Raw genomic sequence first — 23,655 nt, forward strand, 5'->3', positions numbered from 1 at the left:
AGTAGAATCTAACCCCCATCTTAATAAAGTCCTTGAATACACAATAAGTATTTTCCTGCTATTTTCTGACAGTCAATACAGTACACATTGAATCTGGCCACACTGGAGAAATTATACAGATGTTACACCACAGAAATCATTGCCAAGCACCTTACCATACATCAGTGTAACTAATTCTGGATATATGAGTAAGTTAAAATGTATACAGCTGAAATTTTTAAAGGTAAAAAAAAAATTAATCAATCCTCAAAGGGACAGGATTTAAACTGCTCTAAAAGGATCTAAAATCTATATCAATCCACTTGCATATCAGAAATAATTGATCAATGCAAATACTTGAATAGCCTACTTTTATTGTTATCAAAGCTGAATGGACACTGTAACCATTTTTATAATTAGAGAAAAAAGGATAAAAATGCTCATTTAAAACAATGGACAAGAGAAAAAAGGACGCTTCTGCTTGAATGGAGATCATGATTAGCGCTGGGATTACTGACAGACACGTTGCCACACCTGCCCCTAAGAGTTTGGGGAGGAGAGGGAAAGACAGCTGAGGTATCCGCCCCTCTGCCCCTCATACAACAATTCCCCAAAGATCCTCCATATGGCCTTGGGTTGCTATGGCTACAGACTTAAGATGGATGGCAGGGGTCCTCTGGGGAGCTCTAGCATGCCAAAACTCTGAGTCACACAAACAAGCATGAAACTTAACCGGCCAGCACTCAGCCTGTCTGTGGATCCCCACTGGAAGGAAAAACCAAACAATTACAAATATGAGTACAGGAAAGGGAAAAGACATCACTGCCTGACAGTGTCAGCTATGCTGAAACCTGCTACCCTGCAGCACAAGGTCAACTCTCAGATGTAATGTATACACCAAGCCAAATGTAGAACAGGCACTGTGCTTGTGGTAGCATACTGGAAATCTCCAGTATGCAGCCCTATTAAGTTGCATAATATACTTAATGCTTAAAGGGAAATTAGCACATCTGGGTATTTCGTAGATTCATAAAGCCACAGCTTTCAAATATTGTCCTGCTCATTGCCATAAATATAATGTGACTTGTAAGCTGACATGAGTAAATACTTCAGTTGGATATCCACCTCTGTTTAGTCCGCTCATGTTCTAACTACCATGCATATGTCCCTTGCTGCTGTGTAAGAGGTGATTGGTTGACTCTCCATATCTGTTTCAGACAGTAGGTCTTATTTAATTAAGGTACAATGTATGAAAAGGCCTTTTACAATTTTAAGATCTGCAGTTTCCATTTGGGAGGTTTTCATCTTAAAAATTCTGATCTATGTTATAATTTATTTATTCATGTATTTATATATTTGTTGCAGAATCTGTTTAGGAAGAAATATGGAGAACGTCTTTTTATGTTAGCCATCGTTTTAAACACTGTCATGGTAAACTTGTTTTATTCACCATTGCATTCAAAAGGGAGCGTAACTACCTCAAATTGACACTAGGGGCCACTCAACTCAAAGAAAACACCATACATCGCTCATATTACGTGTTAGAAGTATATTTCACTGAGCTTTTAAAATACCTATAGTGTAGTTGAAGATTTCCGTTGAAGGCACAGTGAGTAAGCCATAAAACCGTGTGATTCGAAAAATTCGGCTTGTAGCCAGGAATAATCAACCAATCTAATTTAACTTGATTTAAGCTTGTTCATATAAATAGTTACTCAAATTGTGCACAACAACAATAATTAATATGTGACTATAGGCAATAAATGGGAAAATATGTAAACACAACAATATTACATAGCTACCTTGAAGTGGTATAGCTGATGCCTTATGTCTGTGAAGGCGAGAGTAGTGTGGTAATGTAGTAGGTCTAACTGGAGAAAAACATGATGCTAAACTTCTTCAAATCCTTGATTTTTAATTTCTTTTAATTTTTTTTATTTTTTATTTGTTTATTTTTTTTTTGTTGAAAATCATGTGAGGATGGCTTGTGCCGCAACTAAATGTATTATAATGTTAAATGTATTGTGATACTAATGTTCGTGTAATCATGTCAGCATGATTACACTCATCAGTGCAGAGAAACATGCACCACAGTGTCATATATTGATAGCATTTCATGCCAAACTAACACCAGAAGGAACAGAACATGGTTTTGTGTGTTCCATGCAAAGAACCATTTGAATGATAACAAAAAATCCAAACCCTGCCACTGTGATGCTTTTTTGTTCAGTGATGTGTCTTCCCAGCTGTGTATTGAAAAATAATGAAGAAGTTAATTTCCTCACCAGCAATAGGGAAGTCAAGTAATCATCACACCATATACCTTTGGTTTTACAGGTGCATAAAGACAGCCACAGGTGTGTAAATAAATTACTTTAATCTTTATTTTGTGGAAGTATACAATACTTGTTAAATAAACCTGAGACTAAATTATCAGAATTCCAGTTCTGGTGTCCTGAATTTGGACACTTTGACACACTCAACCAAAAGACCAATTTTTGTCTGTAAATGTATAAAGGTCAGTAGATTGAATTACGATTTCAATATGCCTCACAACTCTCAATGTCATAAAGACAACAAATAAGTGGTGGCGTTGAGGGGGGCGGGGGGGTTATTACGATGACCACCTATTGTAGCCTACTACCTAAACTACTAAGAACAGGAAGGATCATGGTTCGTGTGGAAATCAAAAGGTTTGACCACGGAGCTTTATCGTATGTCGTGATGTTCCTTAATTTCCTCACGGTGAAAGTTACATCAAATTACCACGAAATTATGAAAAACTTGTTTTCACGTGCTTAAACTATATCACATTTATTTAGGCGATGTAGCCTACATTGCTTTGTAGACTGGTGGAACAATAATGTGAAGGGGGGTAGGGTAGATTATGTAACGATCCCTTGCAGTGAATTTTTAAGTTCGAAAATTCTTTATGGTCCATTCAAAATTTTTTATGCTCAAAAATGTTGGAGAGTTGTGTTATCAACCATGTCACGATTAGTGGCGAAAATGTTAACGACTTTGTTAACTTTTAAGTTGAAAGAGTACGGTTGCAATGAAACTGGAAAGAAAAAAAGTTAAACTGAGGGGGTGCATTATTCCATAAACGAACAAATGTCATTTTGATATCAAATTATACGCCGGGATAGATGGAAGGGGAGGAGAGAGAAGTGTGGTGGGCAGGATAGATTGTGATAGCGACAGATGTCTTGTAAACTGTAAATATAAGAGGAGGGGTACTTCTGGGGAAAAAAAACGCACGGTCCTAGATTGTTCCTCAGGGAGTAAGCAAGACTGAGTGCAGCTGTCAGTCTCTAGCTTTTTACTCACTCAGTTTGTGCTCAACCTTGCAGGGGAGTAGAGCAGACCTCCGACTCTCACTACCGTTGAGGATTCAAGGTTTCTTCTCAGCAGATAATCAGGTCGGTGCATTTTTCAAGCAGTGCTTTTATTTAAGATGCATTTATTTGAATTTATATTTTGAACAAGGCTTTGTTTGTGCTGTTTATGTGATTTAGTGTAACACGGATAAGTAAATGTTCAGAGGTCGGACCAGCTATCCTTTGTTCTTTCCCTGCATGTGCACTTTTTACGCGATGGCCAGATATACAAACACTGAGCGATTTGCAATCACCTAATGCACTGCAATTCATGTATTATAGACTATAGTTCTGAAGAAGAGTTTTACTCAGGGTTGATGCAGAAAACTATCAATTACTAATTCGAAACAACGTGTGATATGTGAAGATAAAAAAGAAAATCTCCTGAGGCGCTTCAGTCTCGGTTCCATTGCCATAAGCTTCAGCTGGGCGAAGGCGTGGTTCCTTAACAATGTGCAGAATAATAGATAATATTAATCAAAGATACCCTTTTGTTTTACCGGATTTCTCGGTCACGAGGCACATGTTTGTATGTATGATTGATTATTATTTCTTAAATAGCTGTTGGCTATTTGAATTATCAAATCGGGTATTTTAAATCAAGCAACAAGCAGATAGTTAAACCACGCTGATCTTCCTAGTTTTCTATTTACCTTGCTAACTTGTTTATTTTTCTTCTATTTGTACTGAAGTGGAGACGATTTATCGATTTAATTTAACTGCACTTCTGTGCATTTAACATTTACATATGCACATTCGCTTGTGGGGCATCTTCTGATCCTGGTTACGTGATCCTGAGGAAAATGAGGGGCGGGGCTGGTTTTGGGGGTTATAGAAACAGTAGTGTTTGCGCTTTTCCTGTCGATATTTTTTCCAGTCCTTGCTAAATTAATTACTGCTATTTCCTTTGGAGACCACTGGAAAACATGTTTTCTGTAGTGTAGATACATCTTTCTTCAACGTTACGATAGGTCCTAAAAGCGGAACTTGCATTTCAAAAAACGCACCCATTTTTATGTAAACGTAGTAGTTTTTTTGCTGTCTATGCGCAATGCGACCACATAGTTTATAATTCGGCCATGTTTAAAGGAACAGGCATGTAAATGGGTTTGTCTTGGTATAGCATATTCTCCTCATTTTGTCGGGATTTAAATGTATATCTCAAAACAAAACAGGTGGACGACCACGCCCCCCAGCTTTATGAAGGAGGCCAGGGGATTTAAAGGCGTAGAGTTAATAGGTTTATTTTACAAGGATATATATCGCACTGCTCGTGGGCGACGTTAACATGTTGGAAGTTTTGCAATTAGTGTTTCATTACTTGAATTGAAATGTAGCGGCTTCATAACGAATGGAACCCACTACATTTTGCCACTTCCCTTTTATTAAATCCGCTGTTGTTTAAGGGGGTGTCAGATTCTTTCAGTTCAGACTAAACTAACTAAATGAATCGAGTCCAATCCAGAGAAATAATCCAGGAAATTATTTTCATTAAAATGATTTTGGATGAACACAACGAGAACTTGACGACAGACCAAAAGGAGCAATTGCTTCCAAAGGACCTTCGCAGTAAAGCACATGCTGTTACCAGCATTTCGATTGATTAGCACACTGGACACGGACTGCTCACCATCGCCCCTCGACTGCCCCAATGCAGTACTATGGACAGCTCCCATTAAACATCACGCATTTATACTTCTGATATAATGATACTGTTGGGTGTAATATATCCATTAGCAACAAAACAATGATTGAATGATCGAAACCATTGGAGTCCTGCCATGTTTTCGGTTAGGCCTACGCTTTGGAAATGTATAGCAGTCTCGTATCCAATCTTCAACGTTGTGCGAGAATCCACTTTTCTCAGTAAACGCTTCCTCGTTCTTCTACATTCACAGCCAAGGCCACACGCTTCTAACGTTAAGCTTACAACATACTTTCATGTTTTATAAACAGAATTTATAGTAGAACAACTCTGACCTTTAGTTTTCAGATATGACTACAGTGCCGCCTAAAGTCAGTTAAAAAAATAAATAAATAATCAATCATCTGGTAGCAGGGCAAGTTTATGTATGTTTCTTTCCTCGGTCAAGACAATCTTGTGAATGAGACTAGGTTTTATGAATGCATTTAACTACCGTAAGGAACTAAATGATAGTGGTGGAAGTGTGTTACTATGTTCAAGCCTACTGTTGCAGGGTTCTAGCACCAAGGAAATTGAACTTGTTTGAAAAATGAGATCAGGCCTATGTTTATGTTCCTAACTTTCAGTGGATAATGTTTTGGTCTTGGGTGGGCACGATTCACCAGGCAGTCCATTTATGGTGTTACAAAATAAAATAAACATGATGTACATGATTACTGGTAATGTAGAAACATAACTATATGTAATTTCAAGTTCTCATTTGCCCTTCCCCTTGCCCATGCATTAACCCTGCCCCAGATCTAAATCTAGCACAAAAGGCAATCGCAATACCTTATGCACTCACACATTTAGGTAAATAACAATTACAAGTTGTTTACAGTATGCTTACAGAATACAGATCCTTAGCCTTTTTCTTAAAAAAAAGTATTTGTGCATTACTGATGTAGGCTACAAGGAAAGGTGATATTACTTTAAAGGGGAGTAGAATTTTGTGCATACCGAATTTACCAGCGCCCATAGCTAACAGCACATGTTTATTTTGTTGTATTTGGCTTGGTCCATCTTCCTTTAGTCTCTGTGACTTCCTTGAGTTTATTGTGCAGAAACTGGACAAATGGGGATAAATGTGAATCTAATTGAGTCCATAAAAAGAGGCCTGCAGAAAGGGGTTTGCATGGTGCAATTTACTGTACATAATTCCCAAGCCTCTTGCTCTGTGGTTCACACAGGAGTCGATCACTGAGAGATTCTATCCAGTGCTCATTTGTCCAATAGTCCTCGTTGTCCACAGATCTTGGCACAAAGCAGCCCTTTCATTGGCAGACTTAAACTGAAATAGCTCTTCAGCTCGTAGGAGGGTGATCTCTACAGAAAGGAAAATCCATTTTGGCAGAGAAGCGGAAGCGGAGTGTACTTTTGAAGATTAGAGCTTCAGCGTTTAAGTGGGACCCTGTTAAGCACATGGTGGAGGGTTGTGGGGAGATGCTTGTATTTCTGGTTGTGGGCTTATGGAGAGTATACGCTCTTTTCTTCTAATTTCTGGCAGTAACTCTGATTTGATTTCCGCTTGTAGGAGACACCATGGGAGGAAGGCTGAGCAGGAAGAAGAAGGGGTACGAGGTCGGTGACACCATAGTTGGCCAAGCAGAGGCTGCAGTTGCTGGAACAGTGGAGGCAACCACTGAAGCTGCCCAAGAGGTCTCTGCCGAACTAGTGGAGGGAGCTGCCGCAGCATCGCAGGAGGTTTCCTCAACACTGGAGGCCACAGCCGAGGCGGCTGCAGAGGTAGTAAAGGAAGCCATTGCAGCGGCAGAATCAGTGCCAGCGGCTGTCTCCGAGGTGCCAAAAGCAGAGGAGGTTGCCGACATCACCCAAGAGGTTGTGAGCACAGTGGTTTCAGATGTTCCTTCTGCTGAAGTTACGGTACCCTCGGAGGAGATTACAAGCACGGAACCAGCTCCAGCAGAAACGGCGCCTGAACCTGAGCAAGAAGCCACCGCAGCGGAGGAACCCGTCACAGCTGAAGAAGAACCTGCCACTACAGAACCAGAAAGTGCTCCAGAACCTAACACCGAAACAATCCAGTCTGAATCAGCTGATCTGCCCGCAGAAACCATTCCTGGATTACAGGCAGAAATCGAAGCTGCAGCAACAGGCACAGTATCAGACTTGATTTCCACTAGCGCCAGTGGGGCAGAGGAGGCTGCAGGAACCAAGGCGGATGACACAGGAGCTCCGAGTGAAGAGGCCACGGTGGAGAACGGAGACTGTGAAATCGCCGACTCCTCTGCTGGGCCTCCTGCGCCACTCGAGCTGAACAGTGAGTCTCAGGAACAAGTGCTGCAGCCAGCTGTGGAACAGCTCGCTGAAGAATGCCTCAACGGAATTGGCCTGCCTGCAGAGCCCCCCAAGGAGCAAACTGACTGTGAATTAAAGAAGGACTGGGAGCTCCCCGAAGCCATTGGTGAGCTGGGTGAAGCCGTAAGTGCTCCGGTGAATCAGGTTGTTGACCTAGTGTGAAAACTAATGCAAACATTCATTTGATGACAACACATATATTTTAAGAAAAACAACACAGGCTTCTGAAAATAAATGTCGAAATGCCTGTTATGTTAACTCAGGCCAAGGAATTTCTGGTTAACCAAAATGAATTACAACCACTGAAATGTAAAGAGAAGGAACTTGGATAAGTGTGTTTGAACCCTATATGCTTTATGAGAGAGGCAGGCAGTGTTTGCAGTGTGTGATGTGGAAGGCCAGATTGTTTTGAGAGATGCCTACAGAAAACAAACAAAAAAACTGGACAGCAGAAAAAACATGGATAATAACATTGGAAATGACAAATGGAATGAATAGTCTTGTACTTGTGTGTCAGCCTGTTGAATATTAAAAAAGGTTTATTGGATTAGCATTTAATAGTATATAATCTAATTTAGACTTTCATGTATTCTTCCCTTAACTCTGTAAAAAAAATAAAAAAATAAAAAATGAGGAAACTGAAATTTTCACCTTTGGGGGGTGGGGGGCAGTGAGGACTGTTCATTTGAACTTGACAGCTTGGCTCAGAAAATAAAAAGATTGTTATACCTTAAAAATATGGTTCTTTCATTCTTACACATTCTTTTCCAGAGCTGGTAGGTTTGGGGTTCATTTGAAATGCTGCAAATTAGTATTAACAGTAGTATTCAATGTCCATGCAACAAAAAAGCAATTACTGTATTTATGTCTTTTACAAACTCTTAAAGTGATGTTGGTCCTCTAAGCATAATGTATACAGCTGGCCCTTGAAATTAACTTTTTAAACGTCTCCTTCAGAAATGTTGACAATGGTTATGTAATGATATGCCAGTGTTATGTAATATGTCATGGAGTTATATTTTCATTGGCTGCCTCTAGCCGCAACAAGTTTTTATATAGCCATCTTAACGGCCAACCAAAGCATATCCTTCAGTGAAAACTGTCAAAATACAATTAAATCATTTCAGGCAACATCTGGGTAAATAATTTTCTTAAAACAATGCCCTTTGTTGCCAGTAACAAATGTGAAACTCTAAGTAACTTCAGTATATTGTTATTTCAGTTGCATATTGTATCATGAGAGATACTGTAGTTCCAAAGGATTTTTGGGGAATTTTTGAAAATTATGAACATTTGTTTGAACAAAAGTTGGGGTATGCAGTTAGCCTGGGTTGGTGGGAGGACTGGTTTGTGAAATATGAACATGTTCACACATGCAGAGATCTTTCCACCGTCTGTACTGGCGGTTTCCCCTTTTCCTGTTACATCACAGCACATATAATTCTGACTCCAACCGTCGCAGTGCACACTCAACATTTCACAGACTGCGAATGGTGAGAGAGTGGGGGAGGGGGAAAACATTCTTTCTGGAGGAAGGGGTTTTCAGAGGGGAGGGAGAGAGAGTGGGTGGGGGGGTCTGGGTTGAAAGGACAAACTCTAATTCAGCACAGGGGAAGAGTAGATTGCCTTGAGGAATGTCAAAATCTCTCTCAAGGCCAAAGACAGTTTTCAAATTTATTTTAAGCTTCAGCAGAAGAAGGAAGCAAGCAAACAGTGCAGCATTAGAGAGACAGTACAGATCAATTTGTTTTTTAGATAACTAGTGTTCACTTATGGACCTTTACAAAGACGTATGCTCTTTTAAGAGAGTTCTGTCAGTTTTTTTTTTTTTTTTTGTTACGGGTGCCAAACTCAGTATTAGCAATAAATGGTGAACATAGTGGTGAACCCTTTCAAATCTGAAAGAATATATTCAGAATCAGTGGGCACAGTCAAGTATAAGGCTAGTGAAAGCCTTATACTGGGTACATTATTGCCTCTTGAGACATGAAGTATAATTTCTACAGATATCTTTTTTTTTTTTTAAGTTTAGGGTTATGAACGGAATGTTCTCAAATGCTTGGGGGTGGGATAGCAGAACCCGCTCCGCTTTGTATTTTTTCTTTTTTTTTGTGTGTGTGTTTTTGTCTGAGCTTGTTCCATGTCAAATGTCTCCATGTGACTGAGAAATACTGAGCACTCTGCTTCTTTCCCACAATAGAAAAAATGACTTGGAATCTCAAAATGACTCGTTTGTGAACACAAGCAATTAACTGCCATTAATGAAACAGGATATTAAGTACATCTGTTTTTAAGGGGACCTGTCTTTGTTACAATTTGATTATCTGATTATCTATGCATTAGTAATGCATCGGTTTTTTAACCACTGTTCAAGTTGTCGTTTTTGCAAAAATATACTGTTGACCATTCAAATGGTGAACAAAATAAACATTAGCTAAATAAAAAGCATTACACGGGAGAGTGAGTACTTCTAGCACAGATAAGATGTGGTAAGCACAGCTTCAAAGCAATCCTAGCTTCACTTTTATAAACAAAAATCCCAGTTACAAGGAATTGAGTCATCTTGCTAATGTTGTATACAGTTATAAAGTTTGTGTTCTTCATGTAAAACCCATAAAAATACTTTAGCATCCATTTTACACCTCAAATGTTTCACTATTTTAAAAGAAAGGTGCTTGTCTGTCAATGACTATTTCATTGCCATTGCCTTTCTCAAAGATACAAGTCCACAGCAAGGAACTCCAACAGCAGCCAAGTCTCTTCTTTCTGTCAATTAGATATTCCAGACTGAAGCTCTTTCTCTGTGTGTCTGTCCGCTCGCTGTTTTCAGAGACCTGGAACAGAACTGGGGCCCTGCTTGCATCTTGATTTAAAGACTGCCTACATCGCATAGTCCAAGTTGCATAGTTCTGCTTCCCCAGGCACATTGCCTGGTTACTATAACACTGCACTCTATACTAATGTTTTGGCTTTGAGTTCTGTGTGCTTTAGTATTCTGTTTCTTATGGGAAAATGCACTCTTTAGACACTTTAGTAATTATTCAGAGGTGCCCTTAAAAACAGGATGTTGCATGGTGTTCATTTCATTGACTGTTTGAGAACATTTCTGTCTACACACTGGCAAAGAGATCATTCTGAACATACAATTGAAAATGTGTAAAATATAGACCATGCTTCCAAAATAATGCAGATGTAGGTATTTATAACCTAGCACAAGCAAAACCAGTACTTTAAGACAAGACACAATGCTTCATAAGATGTTGCTCGTAGATTAACCATGTACTACAGAAGAGCAATGGGTTTTTCGTTTAGTCATTACACTCTGAGTGATTGCCCACATGTACTGCCACTTCTTAAAAGTGGACTCTGACCTACACTTCTTCCTTCTATCAGTGTGAGAATAAGATGTACACAATTAAAAGACTGTGGGTTGTTCAAGCACCATCCGCTCCCCTATACTCCTATGGTTAAGCCTTCAGCTGATGAACATGAGGTGACTACAGTACAGTAAGTGGATTGCTGATTATTTAGCAAAAGAAGAGAGGTTATTGGATACACACATTGCTGAGGTTTGTTTTCATGTGGACTCAGAGTGGTGTGAGAATTCAGTACTTTCTGTCCAAAGCTATTAGTAGAGGAACTCATTTCAGATAAGCAAATCTGAATTGCTCTCAGAAATGGGTGGTAAATAAGAAATAAATAAAAAACATAAATTATGCTTTTAAAGAACCCATTTTAATTGTCTTCATTTTGGCAGTTGTTACCATCGTTTGCGTAACCAGCTTTTCCTATTCACTGTTTTAGGAGGTGTGGTTAGCCTGAACGACTTCTTAGTGCCTACATTATGTGCAGGTAACAGAAGCCTATTAGTAGGACCGCAATGGTAGTTAAGATCCATATTGATTTCTGAGTTGGTTTAATGGCCGAACAAAGGCTGTGACATTCTGCATTATGCATTCATTTTTCAGAATCCGCTGTTTGAGATGCACTTTGATACTGACAGCCCTGGAGGGGCTCTGAAAAGAACAGAGTAGGCAGAGGTGTGTGGAGGAGACGGGGGCTGGGTTCCCCCGTGAGAGCGTTGATCCTAGCCCCAGCATGGAGTCTGTATCAGGGAGATCAACTCTTTGTCACAGAGCCCAACCCCCTCCTTTCAGCTATTGGAGCACAGCAGAGAATTTCTACGCTGGCACTCAATCATTCGGCACCATTAACTGCGGTCAGAAGGAATCAAAAGCCATACCACTTGTGCAGCCACATTCATCACATTCTCTCAGAGTGCATTTTTGTAATTTCCTTCATTTTTAAAACCACACATACGCTAGTTATACAGAGGATGGACGTATTTATCTAATGCACAGAGGTCTTCATCGTGCGCTCTCTCTCTCTCTCTCTCTCTCTCTCTCTGCCTCTCTGCCAGCATTTATGGGCCCTCCCACCACTGGACCACCTGCTCCCTTTGCATTCCCTCCAGGACTGCAGAAATTAAAACACACAGCACATCCTTTGCTTAAGTCGAGCACAGTAGTGATAAACTGAATCCATTTCACTCTCTCTCTCTCTCTGAGCATTACATCATTTTTTGCCTGTTTTCATGGGCTTATAAGCAAACAATTGGGGAAGTATGTAAAGATCACATGTCTAATCACTGGAAGATTAAAAAAACATTACAATAAAAAGATGTTTTATTAAACAGTAACCTTCTGCCATGAAATCTGGTAATCACACAAATACCTGAGCCAAATACACAGTGGAATAGCATATAATTGATTACATTCTCATGTACAGCTAGATTGAACTAAATATGTTGACTATATTTCAAATTATTAAACTGCAAATTGGTCCTTGGTTGTAAATTAGAATTACATTTAGTATTTAGCATTTGCCACTGCATCACATATAAATCTATGAAAACAACAAATTGCTCCTAGCACCAAGTAAATAACATACAAGAGGAGAAGAATACATTTAAATAGCTAAAAATATATATTACTCACAAGGCCATTATCCATCATTTTGTTAAATTAATCCTAGGTGAAATCTACAGATGAAGGGAGTATGTATATTTTTCCAGCACACAAGGAGTTAGAAAATGGCTACACAGGAATGCAGTATGACTGTTTTTCCTTTCTTGTCTATAGCCATCTTCTCTGTCTTCTTGAATGAATTATTCCCTGGGCACTTTGAAACGAATGGTAGAAAGGCAAGTCAAACATCATTGCGTGGCTGTAAATCTATAGAAAATGACCTTGGATTTTAGCGCTGCAGTGATGACAGTGCTAAATCACAACCATCGGTTAATTAGAGCACCACGAGAAAACCTGTCCCTGTGAATTATTTATATATTAAAGGGGTAGTGGCAGAGAAGAGGAAGAGAAAATGAGAGTGGGTGGGAAAGAGAAAGAATTAGAGAGAAAGAAAAGAGAGAGAGAGAGAGTGAACGCCCCTGTTCTGTGGCTAGTTGCCCTTCATTGCTAGCTGGAGGCATTGTATCATGATCCGTCTGTCACAGTAGTCCTGGCTACAGACGCCTGGAGGCTTTTACACAGGTACACTGTGATAGTGTTGCTGTGCACGTGAAGCACACAAGCCTCATGAGCAAGGCCAGCCCCCAAGAACAAAACAGCCATTCACATTGCGCAACAGCACAGCCCTTGCCGTTGCGCAACACACACATATGGCCATACATCCAGCAAGTGGAGACTGAAAACCGATAATGTCGATGACAGGCTCCTGAAGACAAATTCCTACTCTTTATCTTTTTCCCTCATTTTAAAAATCTTGTTCTTTATCGCCTGCACCTGTAGTAATTCAAAGCGAAAAGCTTGCGTGTTCAGTCAAGGGGCCCTCTTTAGGGACACGGCCACAAATGTGACAGAAATACTCTGTAAAAACACTTTTACATATTGGAAGGGCACATTCCCACTCTGATACCATAGCAAGATTCTGCAGAGCAGGATTATATACTGCTTCAACATTATTTACATAATATTTGCGTTATACTTTTTCATCAAAAGCAAACTGAAAATAAGGGAAATACTGTTAAGTGTCTAGTCAGGTTAAACAATCTTCAACAGCAATTGACGTTATGCTGAATTTAGGCCGGGTATCAAATTTATTCAAGCTTTTGCACACGGAAACACAAGCGGCAAACAAATCAACAAGCTGCACCTTCAGAAATCTGAGATTTTCTAAATGGGAATGAAAATGACTCCGTAGTGAAGGAGGCAGCAGAGGAGTGAGAGACAAAGAGTGAGAGAGTGACAGAACAGTGAAGGTTAAAAGAAAAAGAAACAAGTACAGCGTTCCACATGCAAACATAAAGCCAGAATTGGCTGGGAATATGACATCTTCCACTGAGAATTCTTGCTGAGATGTGTAGAAAAGCTATTTGGTGACGCATCCATGCTCTCTGGCATCAAGTTTATTTCTGAAAGGAAATATATCAACCAAAGAAATATACGAGAACGTGATACGAGAACTGATGGTAAAAACATGTGTTCAGCACAAAAACATGTATAATGCAGTCTTTTTTTTTTACAAGCATTGTGTTAAATCAATTGCTTTTCCCGGCGTGTAGTTCGAGACGGCGCACAGATCAGAGAGTATAATAGCCACGCTACCATAGGGCCCCTCTATAGGGTCTCTAAATAGCCTGCAGGAAAGGAGACATTTCTCACCAGCAGGCCAGGATGTGTGCAGTGTTTCAAGTGGCTGTAAATGGATTACATTCAATAATGTACGGTCACATCCATGCTATGCAGTGCTTTCACAGGGGCCATTTTAATCATATTCACACCAAGAGTTAGATGTTAGGCACATAAATATCTTTTTTATTTTAAATGGTGCGCATGGTGGTATGTGAATGGAAAAATTCCAAATGGCAGTTATTTTTTTGGTGTCAAACTGAGCAAAATGCAAGTGCAATACCATAAGAGATTAGTGTAGGGTACTTTAGTTTGCAATAATATACATGCATGTAAGAGACTTGAGAGTTTAATGGTGGCAGAAATAGTAATTCAAGTTACTTAAATTTGTTAAGGACAAATCTGATTTTGTATTTGATTGAATGAGGTCCCAAATCGAAATGTATAAAGGATGCAACATTTAGGTCAAATGAGTGGCTTGTAATTCCAGCTTTGGTGGGTTTTAAATTTGAAAATAGGACAAAAATTGGCTTGCAATTTGATTTTCAGGTTTCCTCTTCTGCTCTTTCACCACATGTTTGTCATACAAGCTAATATACTCACATATATACACTCTCTCTCTCTCTCTCATACACACACACACACACACACACGTACAGATACACACAAACACACACACATGTGCACGTCCCATGCTTTAAGTATTAGAAGTATTATGCAGCTTTGTATTGTTTTGTCAGTCATATTGGCAGCTGACTAATAGCCAGTTAAACCCTTCTATACTTATTAAGGCAATCTACAGCATTACTGCTATTGCATCCATTTCTAACCAGCACTGCAAAACCAGACACATTAAAAACATTTTACCAGTAACAACACATCCCTGTCAGAGAAGACTGGCACTCCTTATTCCATTACATACTGAGCATGCCACAGCAATTGCATTTTCCTTACGCTGTCATGACCATTTAATTTTTTTATCCACTTGAGTGAATTAAGCACTGGCATGCTATTTATCATGGGCTAAAACTATTGCCGTATGAGGCATAATGAGAGAACCGGTCTCCAAAGGATACGCCTATGGCAAGAAAGTCACTGGCTCCAAAATGACCTCCAAGTTCCTCGTTTGAAGTTGCCCCAGCGTATTGCGCTAACAGAGATTAGCGTGGCGCTCTTAATGAGTGGCTGTGCCAATGCTCAGTTCTCTGGGTGAGACTTGGGGAATCATGCTGGGATGAAGGCAGTTCGTGTAGCCTTTTCCAAAGCTAGAGCTCAGGCCTTGCTCAAGAGGCACAGGAGAGGGGTGCAGAGGGGTGGAGCGAGGAACAACAGGAACTTCAAAGCTTCGCCGCGAGACAAATTCAGCTCAGGGTTCTTACGTTCACAGGCTCTTGATCGCCCGTCTTGTTTCTGATGAACTCCTTGGCTCCTGTCTTTTAGAGTCTTTCGCCCAGCCTCCAGCAGGACCATATGCATGTCACACTCAGGGTGGGGGGGATCTGGGTGAGGGTCCCACTGCTCACCACAGAGAGGCCCAGCCCACTAGCCTGCTGGGAGAAAAAAACCCAAAGATCCTGCCATAGCTCCCACTGATGCACACTTCCAAAGTCAGATATACAGTACAGGAACAGCACTGTCGTGTAATGGTTAAACCGCTGTGTTTGAAATTCAAAGGTTTCAGGTTTGATTCGCAGCTAGAGCACTGCCACTGAACCCTGGTGCAAAGCACTCAACCTGAATTACTTCATAAAATATCCATATAAGTAGATTCTATGTAGAAATGTTTTTTCTACATTTTTGCAAGTTGCTCTCGATAAGACTGTTTGCTAATTGTGAAGTAGATTGCTCTTGTTAGAGACACCTAAACATAAACACATCAAAAAGGGTAAGAACTAGATATAGGTATCAGTTCATTTACTTCTTGTAGAAAATAAAACTCCAGAGAAAATCTTTGGTTAGATGTAGCAAGCATCAATAAATCTGCCTTTTGAGGGTAATGTGCTTTTTATTTATAGTAAAATTTCTGGGGATAATTTTCCATTTTCAAAGTAGTTATTGACTGTTTTCATAATACTTGACATGCCATCTAGATTTGTGTGGCAAATCATAATTGCAAGCTAAACTATGAAAGCTGTCATAGCAAGATGCCATCCATTTCAGAACCTTCTGGTGATTACACATCACATACTGAACCGACAGAAGTTGTGGTGGGTATAAAAGCACATGCCGAAGCTTCAAAACATGGGAAACGTTTGCTTATCTACAAAGCATTACAGCTCTATACAGTAAGTATCTAAGCTTTTGTTTATGAGAAGAGGACAACTGTAGAGATTTCTCTTCAGTTTTCAGGGGCACCACACAAGTGCAGATCAGCCCCTTAGCTTGATTCCTTAAATAAGACCCATCTACATTTCATGCAATATTGGATGTGGCTGAAATAACGGTTGTTTCTGGTTCATTTGTTTGTGTGTTTTGTAGTGTTGAATATATTAAGGCTTTAATAAATAAAATGATAAACAGTTGTATAATTTCTAAACACAGAATAACCACATGCATAAAGATTTTTTAAATAAATATGTAGCAAGTAATTTCAGTAAATTACTAGTTTTACTGCCATGGATTTTCAGAGATGAAGATGCTCAAAAGAAAAAAATATCCCTTGTAAATTGGTAAACATCTTCCTAAAGTTCTTCTAAGATAACAGCATACTCCCCTGGTGCCTTCTCTTACTGGACTATAAAATCTGTATTATACTGTATGTAAGTGTGCAATATATAAAAGATGCATACTTTTACGCAATTACAATCTTTTCTCTGAAGCCAGATACATCAAAATAATTCAACTGAAATAGTGGGTAAATAAAAATGCCACCGCACTCATTTGATGAGAATGGATGTGTATTCAAACAGCATTCTGCAAGGCTGGGAGGCGGAGCCACATCCAGCCGGGGGGACAGGGAGTTCTCAGGTGGATAGCATGTATAGCAGGCGCCCCACCTCTCCCCAACCCGTTATCGGTGCAAACCGCCCCAGCAAGTTCCTAACAGGTAGAGCAGGCACAACGCAGCTTGGCAACGGCCCAAATTTAACGTATTCAATGTAAAACCACCTGAGAAAGAAGGTCACGCAGCCCCTCTGTCTCAACAGACTACACCTCTGCCAAAATCCATCTGCGACACTTGCGGAGGGAAAAGAGATGTGCAATCTGCTGCTGAAAAACAAGCAGGCGGGTGATGTGCCTTTTAAAAAACCCATTCAAGCTGATGTCTGGAAACTCGACAATTAGTCCTGCTCTGTAATAACCAGCTTCTCTGTGAGGGACTGACCCTCGAACCTTTGCAAACTGCCAGACTTCGCAATAGCCTCTTTCTTATTGCCCAGAGAATGGTTTTCTTAGTTCGAAACTGTGGTCAAAGAGGTCGCTGGGACTGACATTCAAAGCAGATAATGACAAGAGAGCCTTGGTGTGACAATATTAGACTGCATTCTGTCACACTGTACAGAGAACACTGATGTTTGAATGGAATGCGAGACATTCTTGTGTGATGAGAGAATTACATTTTTTTCCTTATGCCCCAATGCTGATGCACGAGTTGACAAGTGAGTGTCTGCATGCATGGTGTAACTACCGTGTCCAGAGGAACCAGGGTGCAACCTTCACATATTTATGTCTTATATTGCGGAGGTGAATTACCATCTTAGCGAACGCTGCTTGGGGAACATCGTGGGTGGGGATCCTGCTCTATTCAAGCCCTTGGTCGGCCCATGGCCTGCTGGGATCGAGCTGACGGACGTTTTGTTCCTCCTGTGACACACTTCCCTGCAGGCACAGCTCCACCCTGTGGTTGTGGGACAGCACCACGCCTGCGTGGCTGAGGCCTCTGGGCCCGCCCCCGTTCTGACAGAGGCAGGGAGCTGCCGTTTTGGTCTCTGCAACTCGCTGTATGGCTGCTGACACACTGCCGCCCACACTGCCCTACACCACACCAGCAGGCACACACAGATATCACTTTGGATTAATGTTACTGCAGCTGGATCAGCGCTGTACAGCTGTAGTGCACTTTAGTGGCAAATGGTCTTTCAATGGTCAGGCAGCAGGCACAAGCATGCAAGCCATTAAACCAGCAACTCATCCAGCACCACAGACACATATCTCTGGAGCCTTTCCTGTGTTTTTCCTTTTCTTTAACTGCCGATTAAGATCTGATGTTAACCTTCCCCGCAGCTCCAAAACAAAAACCCAAAAAAACTGATCGAACCAGCAATTTAATTACACCAAAGAATTCGAAGAATGGCATGTAATGTGAAATTCCGAAAGTGATTAATGTATTTTGGCCGAAGTGAAGCAGAAGGAGTGATTTACACCTTGTGGGGTTTGGGACCTTGCACGGCGAGAAAGAAAAGCTGTTTAGGCTTCAGCAGGCGAGCCAAGCCCCACGGTCTGATTCTCATCTCAGTTCCTGTGCACAAGCACATCTCGCCTCGTCCAAGGCCCCGTCCCAGGCCCCTTCCCGCAGCGTCTTATGGGGCGGGCCGGGCCCGAGCTCTGTTCTCAATCAGGCCTTTGTGTTTCTGGCGCGGGCCGTTCCCCCTCTTCCTCGCCCCCTTTCCTCCAGCCCTCCGAGGCAACGCACCTTCCCAGAATTCCACAAGTGAACCTGCAGGGCGGCGGCTCCATTCTCGCCACCCCCTCCTAAGTCACCCCCACACCGCGCCACTTATCTGTGGAATTCGCCGTGTCCTGTTCCCCTCATCAACACCTCCGTGCAGATCCTGCCCCCTGACCAGTGGCAGGCCCACATCTCGTCTGCCCACTCTAAGTTTAGATTAAGCATTTCGAACAGCGCTCCATTTTTCTCTAGCCTTGCCAGACCATATTACCAGTGTCATTCAAGAGACAGAAGACGATCAAAAAGGATACAAGGCTACAGAACTCACAGGAAATACATTCACTTCTAACTCACTTCTAACTCAGGCACATGCCGGTAATACTTCAGAAAAAAACAGTTCACATCAGTGGAATATTTGCATGGAGCGCTGCAATGAATACTGCCGTGTAAATTAAAACAAAAAAGGTATCACGTTTTGCTTTTGGGTTTCAAATATACATGAGGGGTACAGATGTTGGTGTACGACATGGACCAGCTGGTGGAAAAGAGATCGCTGTTTAAAGTTTAAACTTTCCCTGTCGAAGCCCCTCACCTTGCCCTGCTGTTTCTGCAGCTGCAGATCCTCCCCAGAATTCCCCTCTTTGACCCCCGGTTACTTTCCACATCACAGGGAGGCTCGACTTGCTGCTGGGGGTCACAGGGGTCGGCTCGGGGAGGGCCGCTTGCCATGCACCCCAGAGGTCTTTGCACCACAGAAAAAAGCCAATCATTTGTTTGTGAAAGTGCTTTTTTCTGTGTAGAAACAGTATGCTTTGTACACCATGACAGAGGCTATGTGTTATGTGTGAAAACATTCTCGTAATTAATGTGCAAAGCTTTTCTTAGTCACGTTATGATGCCTTTTTTCCTTGATGGAATCCAGAGGCATCATCAACTGATCTTCACGATGACAGGTGTAGATAATACCATAAAATGAAGTGTTAGGGTTCCATAAGAGAAGCATTTAAGGAATGTCTGTATTATAAGCATGTTCATATGTTTCACGTGCTAATACACTGGTCAATAACACACACACAGGGCATACTTACATGCCATTAAACATGCATATAGACACTAATATACTCCCTTAAATCTACACACTACTACCTACATGCATGAATACAATGCAGACACAGTATACTCCTTGAAGCATACATACTCTCCTCTAAACACATACATATGCGCACACACACTACACTGTAAAATGCACTGTAAAACACTCACATTCCTACACAAACCTCTTTGGCATGCTCACACATGTACACACATGTACACATAAACTCAAACTCACTGTCTGCAGTTTTGGAGGAAGGCTTTGTCTCAATTCAGGTCTATCCCAGGACACGGGCAGTCAGGGGTCTGGCACCCCCCCTGGCTCAGGACAGGGCCGGAAGTTTCTCGCTTGTTTACATCACACAATACAACAATCCCTTGTGGAACTTTCACTTGATCTTGGTGACATGCATTTCAGTAATCAGAAAAATATCAAAAATCACCTTCCCCACATGCACAAAAACCCACATTGACATATTCCCATCATTAATGTGCACTGTCAAGCAAATAGTCTTGTCAAAAAGTGCCCATGTGTCTGCGTGTCGGGAATTAAAAGTATAAATTATACCCTTTTCTAGGTAAACAAAATGAGTGGGGTGAAATCAATACACCATAATGTATGCGTGGAAACAGAATCATTTAGTGTCATATATGGACAACTATCTTCTGCATTCTGCAAAAAATGTACACATCTGGCATATGACCATTAAGTACAGAGGCTGGTTCTCTAACTGCTAGCCAGAAAGAAGTCTTGTATATACATGAACTCGTTCGGCTTACAGTTCCATGCAGTGCTCTGTGTACAGTACACCTTGTGATCTGAGATCCTTGTCATATACATCACACCCTGCAAATAAAGATGACACATGTATACACATACACAGATGGGTGACAAATTAAAGGAAAACCTGAATAAATGAGTGGAAAAACAACAAATGTAGATGCTTCCATACAGGTGTACTGCATAATACAATCTGACGTCCGCATTTAGATCAATGGGAAATACATTGGTAAATAGGGTCGAAAATTGAGGTTGAAAGTGTGCATTTGATGACCGTGATGCTTGTGCATTAGTGTGATATGTAGGCTTCAGAGAAGCTCCTGCCATCCATGCCCCAATAATGTACCCTCTCTCAAAGTCACTTAGATCCCAAATCAAGATGGCAAGTGGGCCTGCTCAGCATTTCTATACATGCCTCGGAGCATGATAGGATGTTAATTGTTTAATTGCATCATGCAGTACACCTGTGTGTTCTTTGTTTCTCCACTCATTTATTCATGTTTTTCCTTTAATTTGTCACCTGTGTGTGTGTGTGTGTGTGTGTGTGTATATGCACGCACATATACTCAGTAACAGACTTCAGAATAGAAATATTATGCATTTATTAAATACCACGTAAATAAATAGCAAACACTACAATCAAGGAATATCATTTTCTGCAGTGCGCATTGCATAGTGAAAAACATCCCGTTCTGGGGTGATGGGGGTGGGGGCTATGGGTTGGGGCTGAGGGAAAGGGGGCGGGGATACAAAAGGAGACGCATCACAGCAGCACCATTTTTCTTCCTACGGCAGCTAAACGGAGTTGATTTAATAAAATGGATCGCTGGGATCTTGACAGCGTGCCCTGTGTGCACATTATGTAACAGGCAGAGAGCGTACAGTAAATCCTATGTGCATTATGCACAGGGTAAGGTTTTCAGCCAGGGAGTGTGACACTGCTGGTCTCATTAAGTTTCCGAGCATGAGGAAATACGCAGCCAGCCCTGAGGGCTTGGGCTGGGTCTGGGGAGCAGGGCTCAGGGCTGGGGCAGCTGGCACCCTGTTAGCCTCAGGCCAATAGGGGCTGGAAGAGAGCAGGCAGCTGATGAAAAGAGACAGAAGCACTGCTAGCCTCATGCTGGTGTGACAGGATTTGAAAATTGTCCTCTGCTTTCGCTCTCTGCCTTCATTTCCTGTCGCCACATATGCTTCTCCATTCAAGTCAATGAAAACCGTGACCCTCCCCACCCAAGCAAAATGACAACTTGAGTATTTGCAGCCGTGTTTTATAGGATAGGGGTGCAGACTGAACCCAAAAGCTTGTTGACCCATCAGTCCACTCAGTACATTGGCATGTTAGCCACTAAGCGCCTCCTGCTGGACTCTGAGGGTCGTGCGGTGAAGCCAATGCAAAGCGCTCCTGGCATGCAGGCTGTGACCAGTCACTAATGGAAGGTTCCTCACAGACACAGTGTATTATACAAACCTACTGTTAATAAAAGTCTGGCTTTCACAGGACTCTAGCATTCAGCAAGGTTGGTTTTCTTTGGTAGCTTTAACAGTACATTCCAGGAATCACAGGTAATTGGCCTACCTGTTTGCAGCAATGCTTTTAATCCAGTGCTGTTATTAAATGTTACTTTGCACCGTGTACATGCTATAATTGGCCAGGGTTATGCGTTATGCGCAAAAAAAAAATCATACAACCATGTTTACTGGCTGTGTGACTGTAAACAGTCCCCTCTGTAGTATTCTGGTTTGATTCTGTAAGCTCCTGCTGCCACCAGGCAGAGAGAACAGCTTATTCTAGAAATGGATTCTGGCGAAAACAATTACAATGTAGTAATCACAGAGTATCAGCACAAATACAGTTGCTTCTTTACAAAAGCAATCTTTTGAGACGTAGCTAAAATTTAATCTGTGGCATAGCCTTCTGCAGAGTCAGTGTTTTGCACACAGATTGTGCAAGAGATTGAGTTGCTCTACATTGCAGCTGCAGAGAACTCCAGGTGAGGGGATGTTTCCACCTAAATGCCCAAAGGCTTTCTTTCATTTGAATTCATTCACAATATCTTTTTAACAGAATGACATTGATGATGCATTAATCTTCATTAGACATTAAGTGCCTAATTAAAATAATTAACAGCTTAGCACATTTCAGTTATTGCGATTCAGGCTGGAACACAAACCAGCATATACAAGGCTACTCTAGGACTGAATTTGGGAAACCCTGTTCTTCGCCAATCTAAAATGTGAAACTGAATTGTACACCTCGTACACAACTACAGAACACGGTTCCAACATTATTTTAATAATAACAAATAGGGAGTTAACACATACATTTGTGTATAAAGTATAGACTGGATTTATCCTTCATAACAATGCAATTACACAGTGCAGTTACATGTAAGTGAATTCAGTGATTGCATTCACAGAAAGAAAAAAAATGCACCCTTGAAATGTTACATCATAAAAGAGAGGAGAATAACATGGGGGAAAAAATACCAAAGCAGTACACTCCAAGATCTGTCAGGGATTTAATACTATTCAATTACACATGAATAATCAATAATGAACCAAATATATCCGAATCCCCTACAGTTAGTTTTGCTTCAAGGAAAGTGTGCATTCAACAGTTAAGACCTCATATACTTTCAGTTGGAATTGGACTTTGTCCTGAAAGAAGAAAACAGTATAGCCCATAAACAAAAGGCCTGGGTCATTCCATCTGGATGTATGTAGCCTACATTATGGAGATGGCTCTGTGGTTGGCCACATGTTATGCAGCTTTCACAAACTCCAGGTTTTTGATTATATATATATATCAGTTTCAAATTTCACTTTCTGTGGAGACAGACTTTCATAAGAGACAGTAATCACAGAGGAGTTAATCTGGCATGAGTGTCTAATTTTCCACAGGAAAAAGCATAAATTTGATGTAAAATTACATAATACAATCATCACTGGCCTTTGAAGCACTGAATCTAATGCACAGCAATCTAATTAACTGCAACTGGAAAATTCCTTTTAAATGATGACATGTGAGATGCCACATTAATGCATACTTCATGATGTTTGTACAAAGCAAAAACAAAAGAATTCTAAAGAGCACTTAGATGACGTGAAGTTCCAAAGCAAATTCAATGCATAATGCATAATGAGAGTCATATGGAACATCTCTA

The 23,655-nt window shown here is 41.0% G+C and overlaps 1 protein-coding gene across 2 annotated transcripts; it reads left to right on the plus strand.

The window, feature by feature from the left end:
• The first annotated feature begins 3,190 nt into the window (after window positions 1-3,190).
• LOC135241862 (fibrous sheath CABYR-binding protein-like) lies at window positions 3,191-8,099 on the plus strand. 2 transcript variants are annotated; one of them, XM_064312602.1, is made up of 2 exons: window positions 3,191-3,401; window positions 6,578-8,099. In XM_064312602.1, the coding sequence occupies exon 2, from the start codon at window positions 6,586-6,588 to the stop codon at window positions 7,522-7,524; it is 939 nt and encodes a 312-aa protein (XP_064168672.1). In that variant the 5' UTR covers window positions 3,191-3,401; window positions 6,578-6,585; the 3' UTR covers window positions 7,525-8,099. The 2 variants fall into 2 exon arrangements, with proteins under 2 accessions (XP_064168672.1, XP_064168673.1); XM_064312603.1 differs by lacking the exon at window positions 3,191-3,401 and adding an exon at window positions 3,866-3,888.
• The last annotated feature ends 15,556 nt before the right edge of the window (window positions 8,100-23,655 follow it).

This window comes from Anguilla rostrata, chromosome 16, assembly GCF_018555375.3.
Source record: "Anguilla rostrata isolate EN2019 chromosome 16, ASM1855537v3, whole genome shotgun sequence".
In the NCBI taxonomy this organism is placed as follows: domain Eukaryota; kingdom Metazoa; phylum Chordata; class Actinopteri; order Anguilliformes; family Anguillidae; genus Anguilla; species Anguilla rostrata.

Excerpts from the sequence above, each read along its gene's own strand:
- LOC135241862 (XM_064312602.1), top strand. The coding sequence starts at position 6,586 with ATGGGAGGAAGGCTGAGCAGGAAGAAGAAGGGGTACGAGGTCGGTGAC.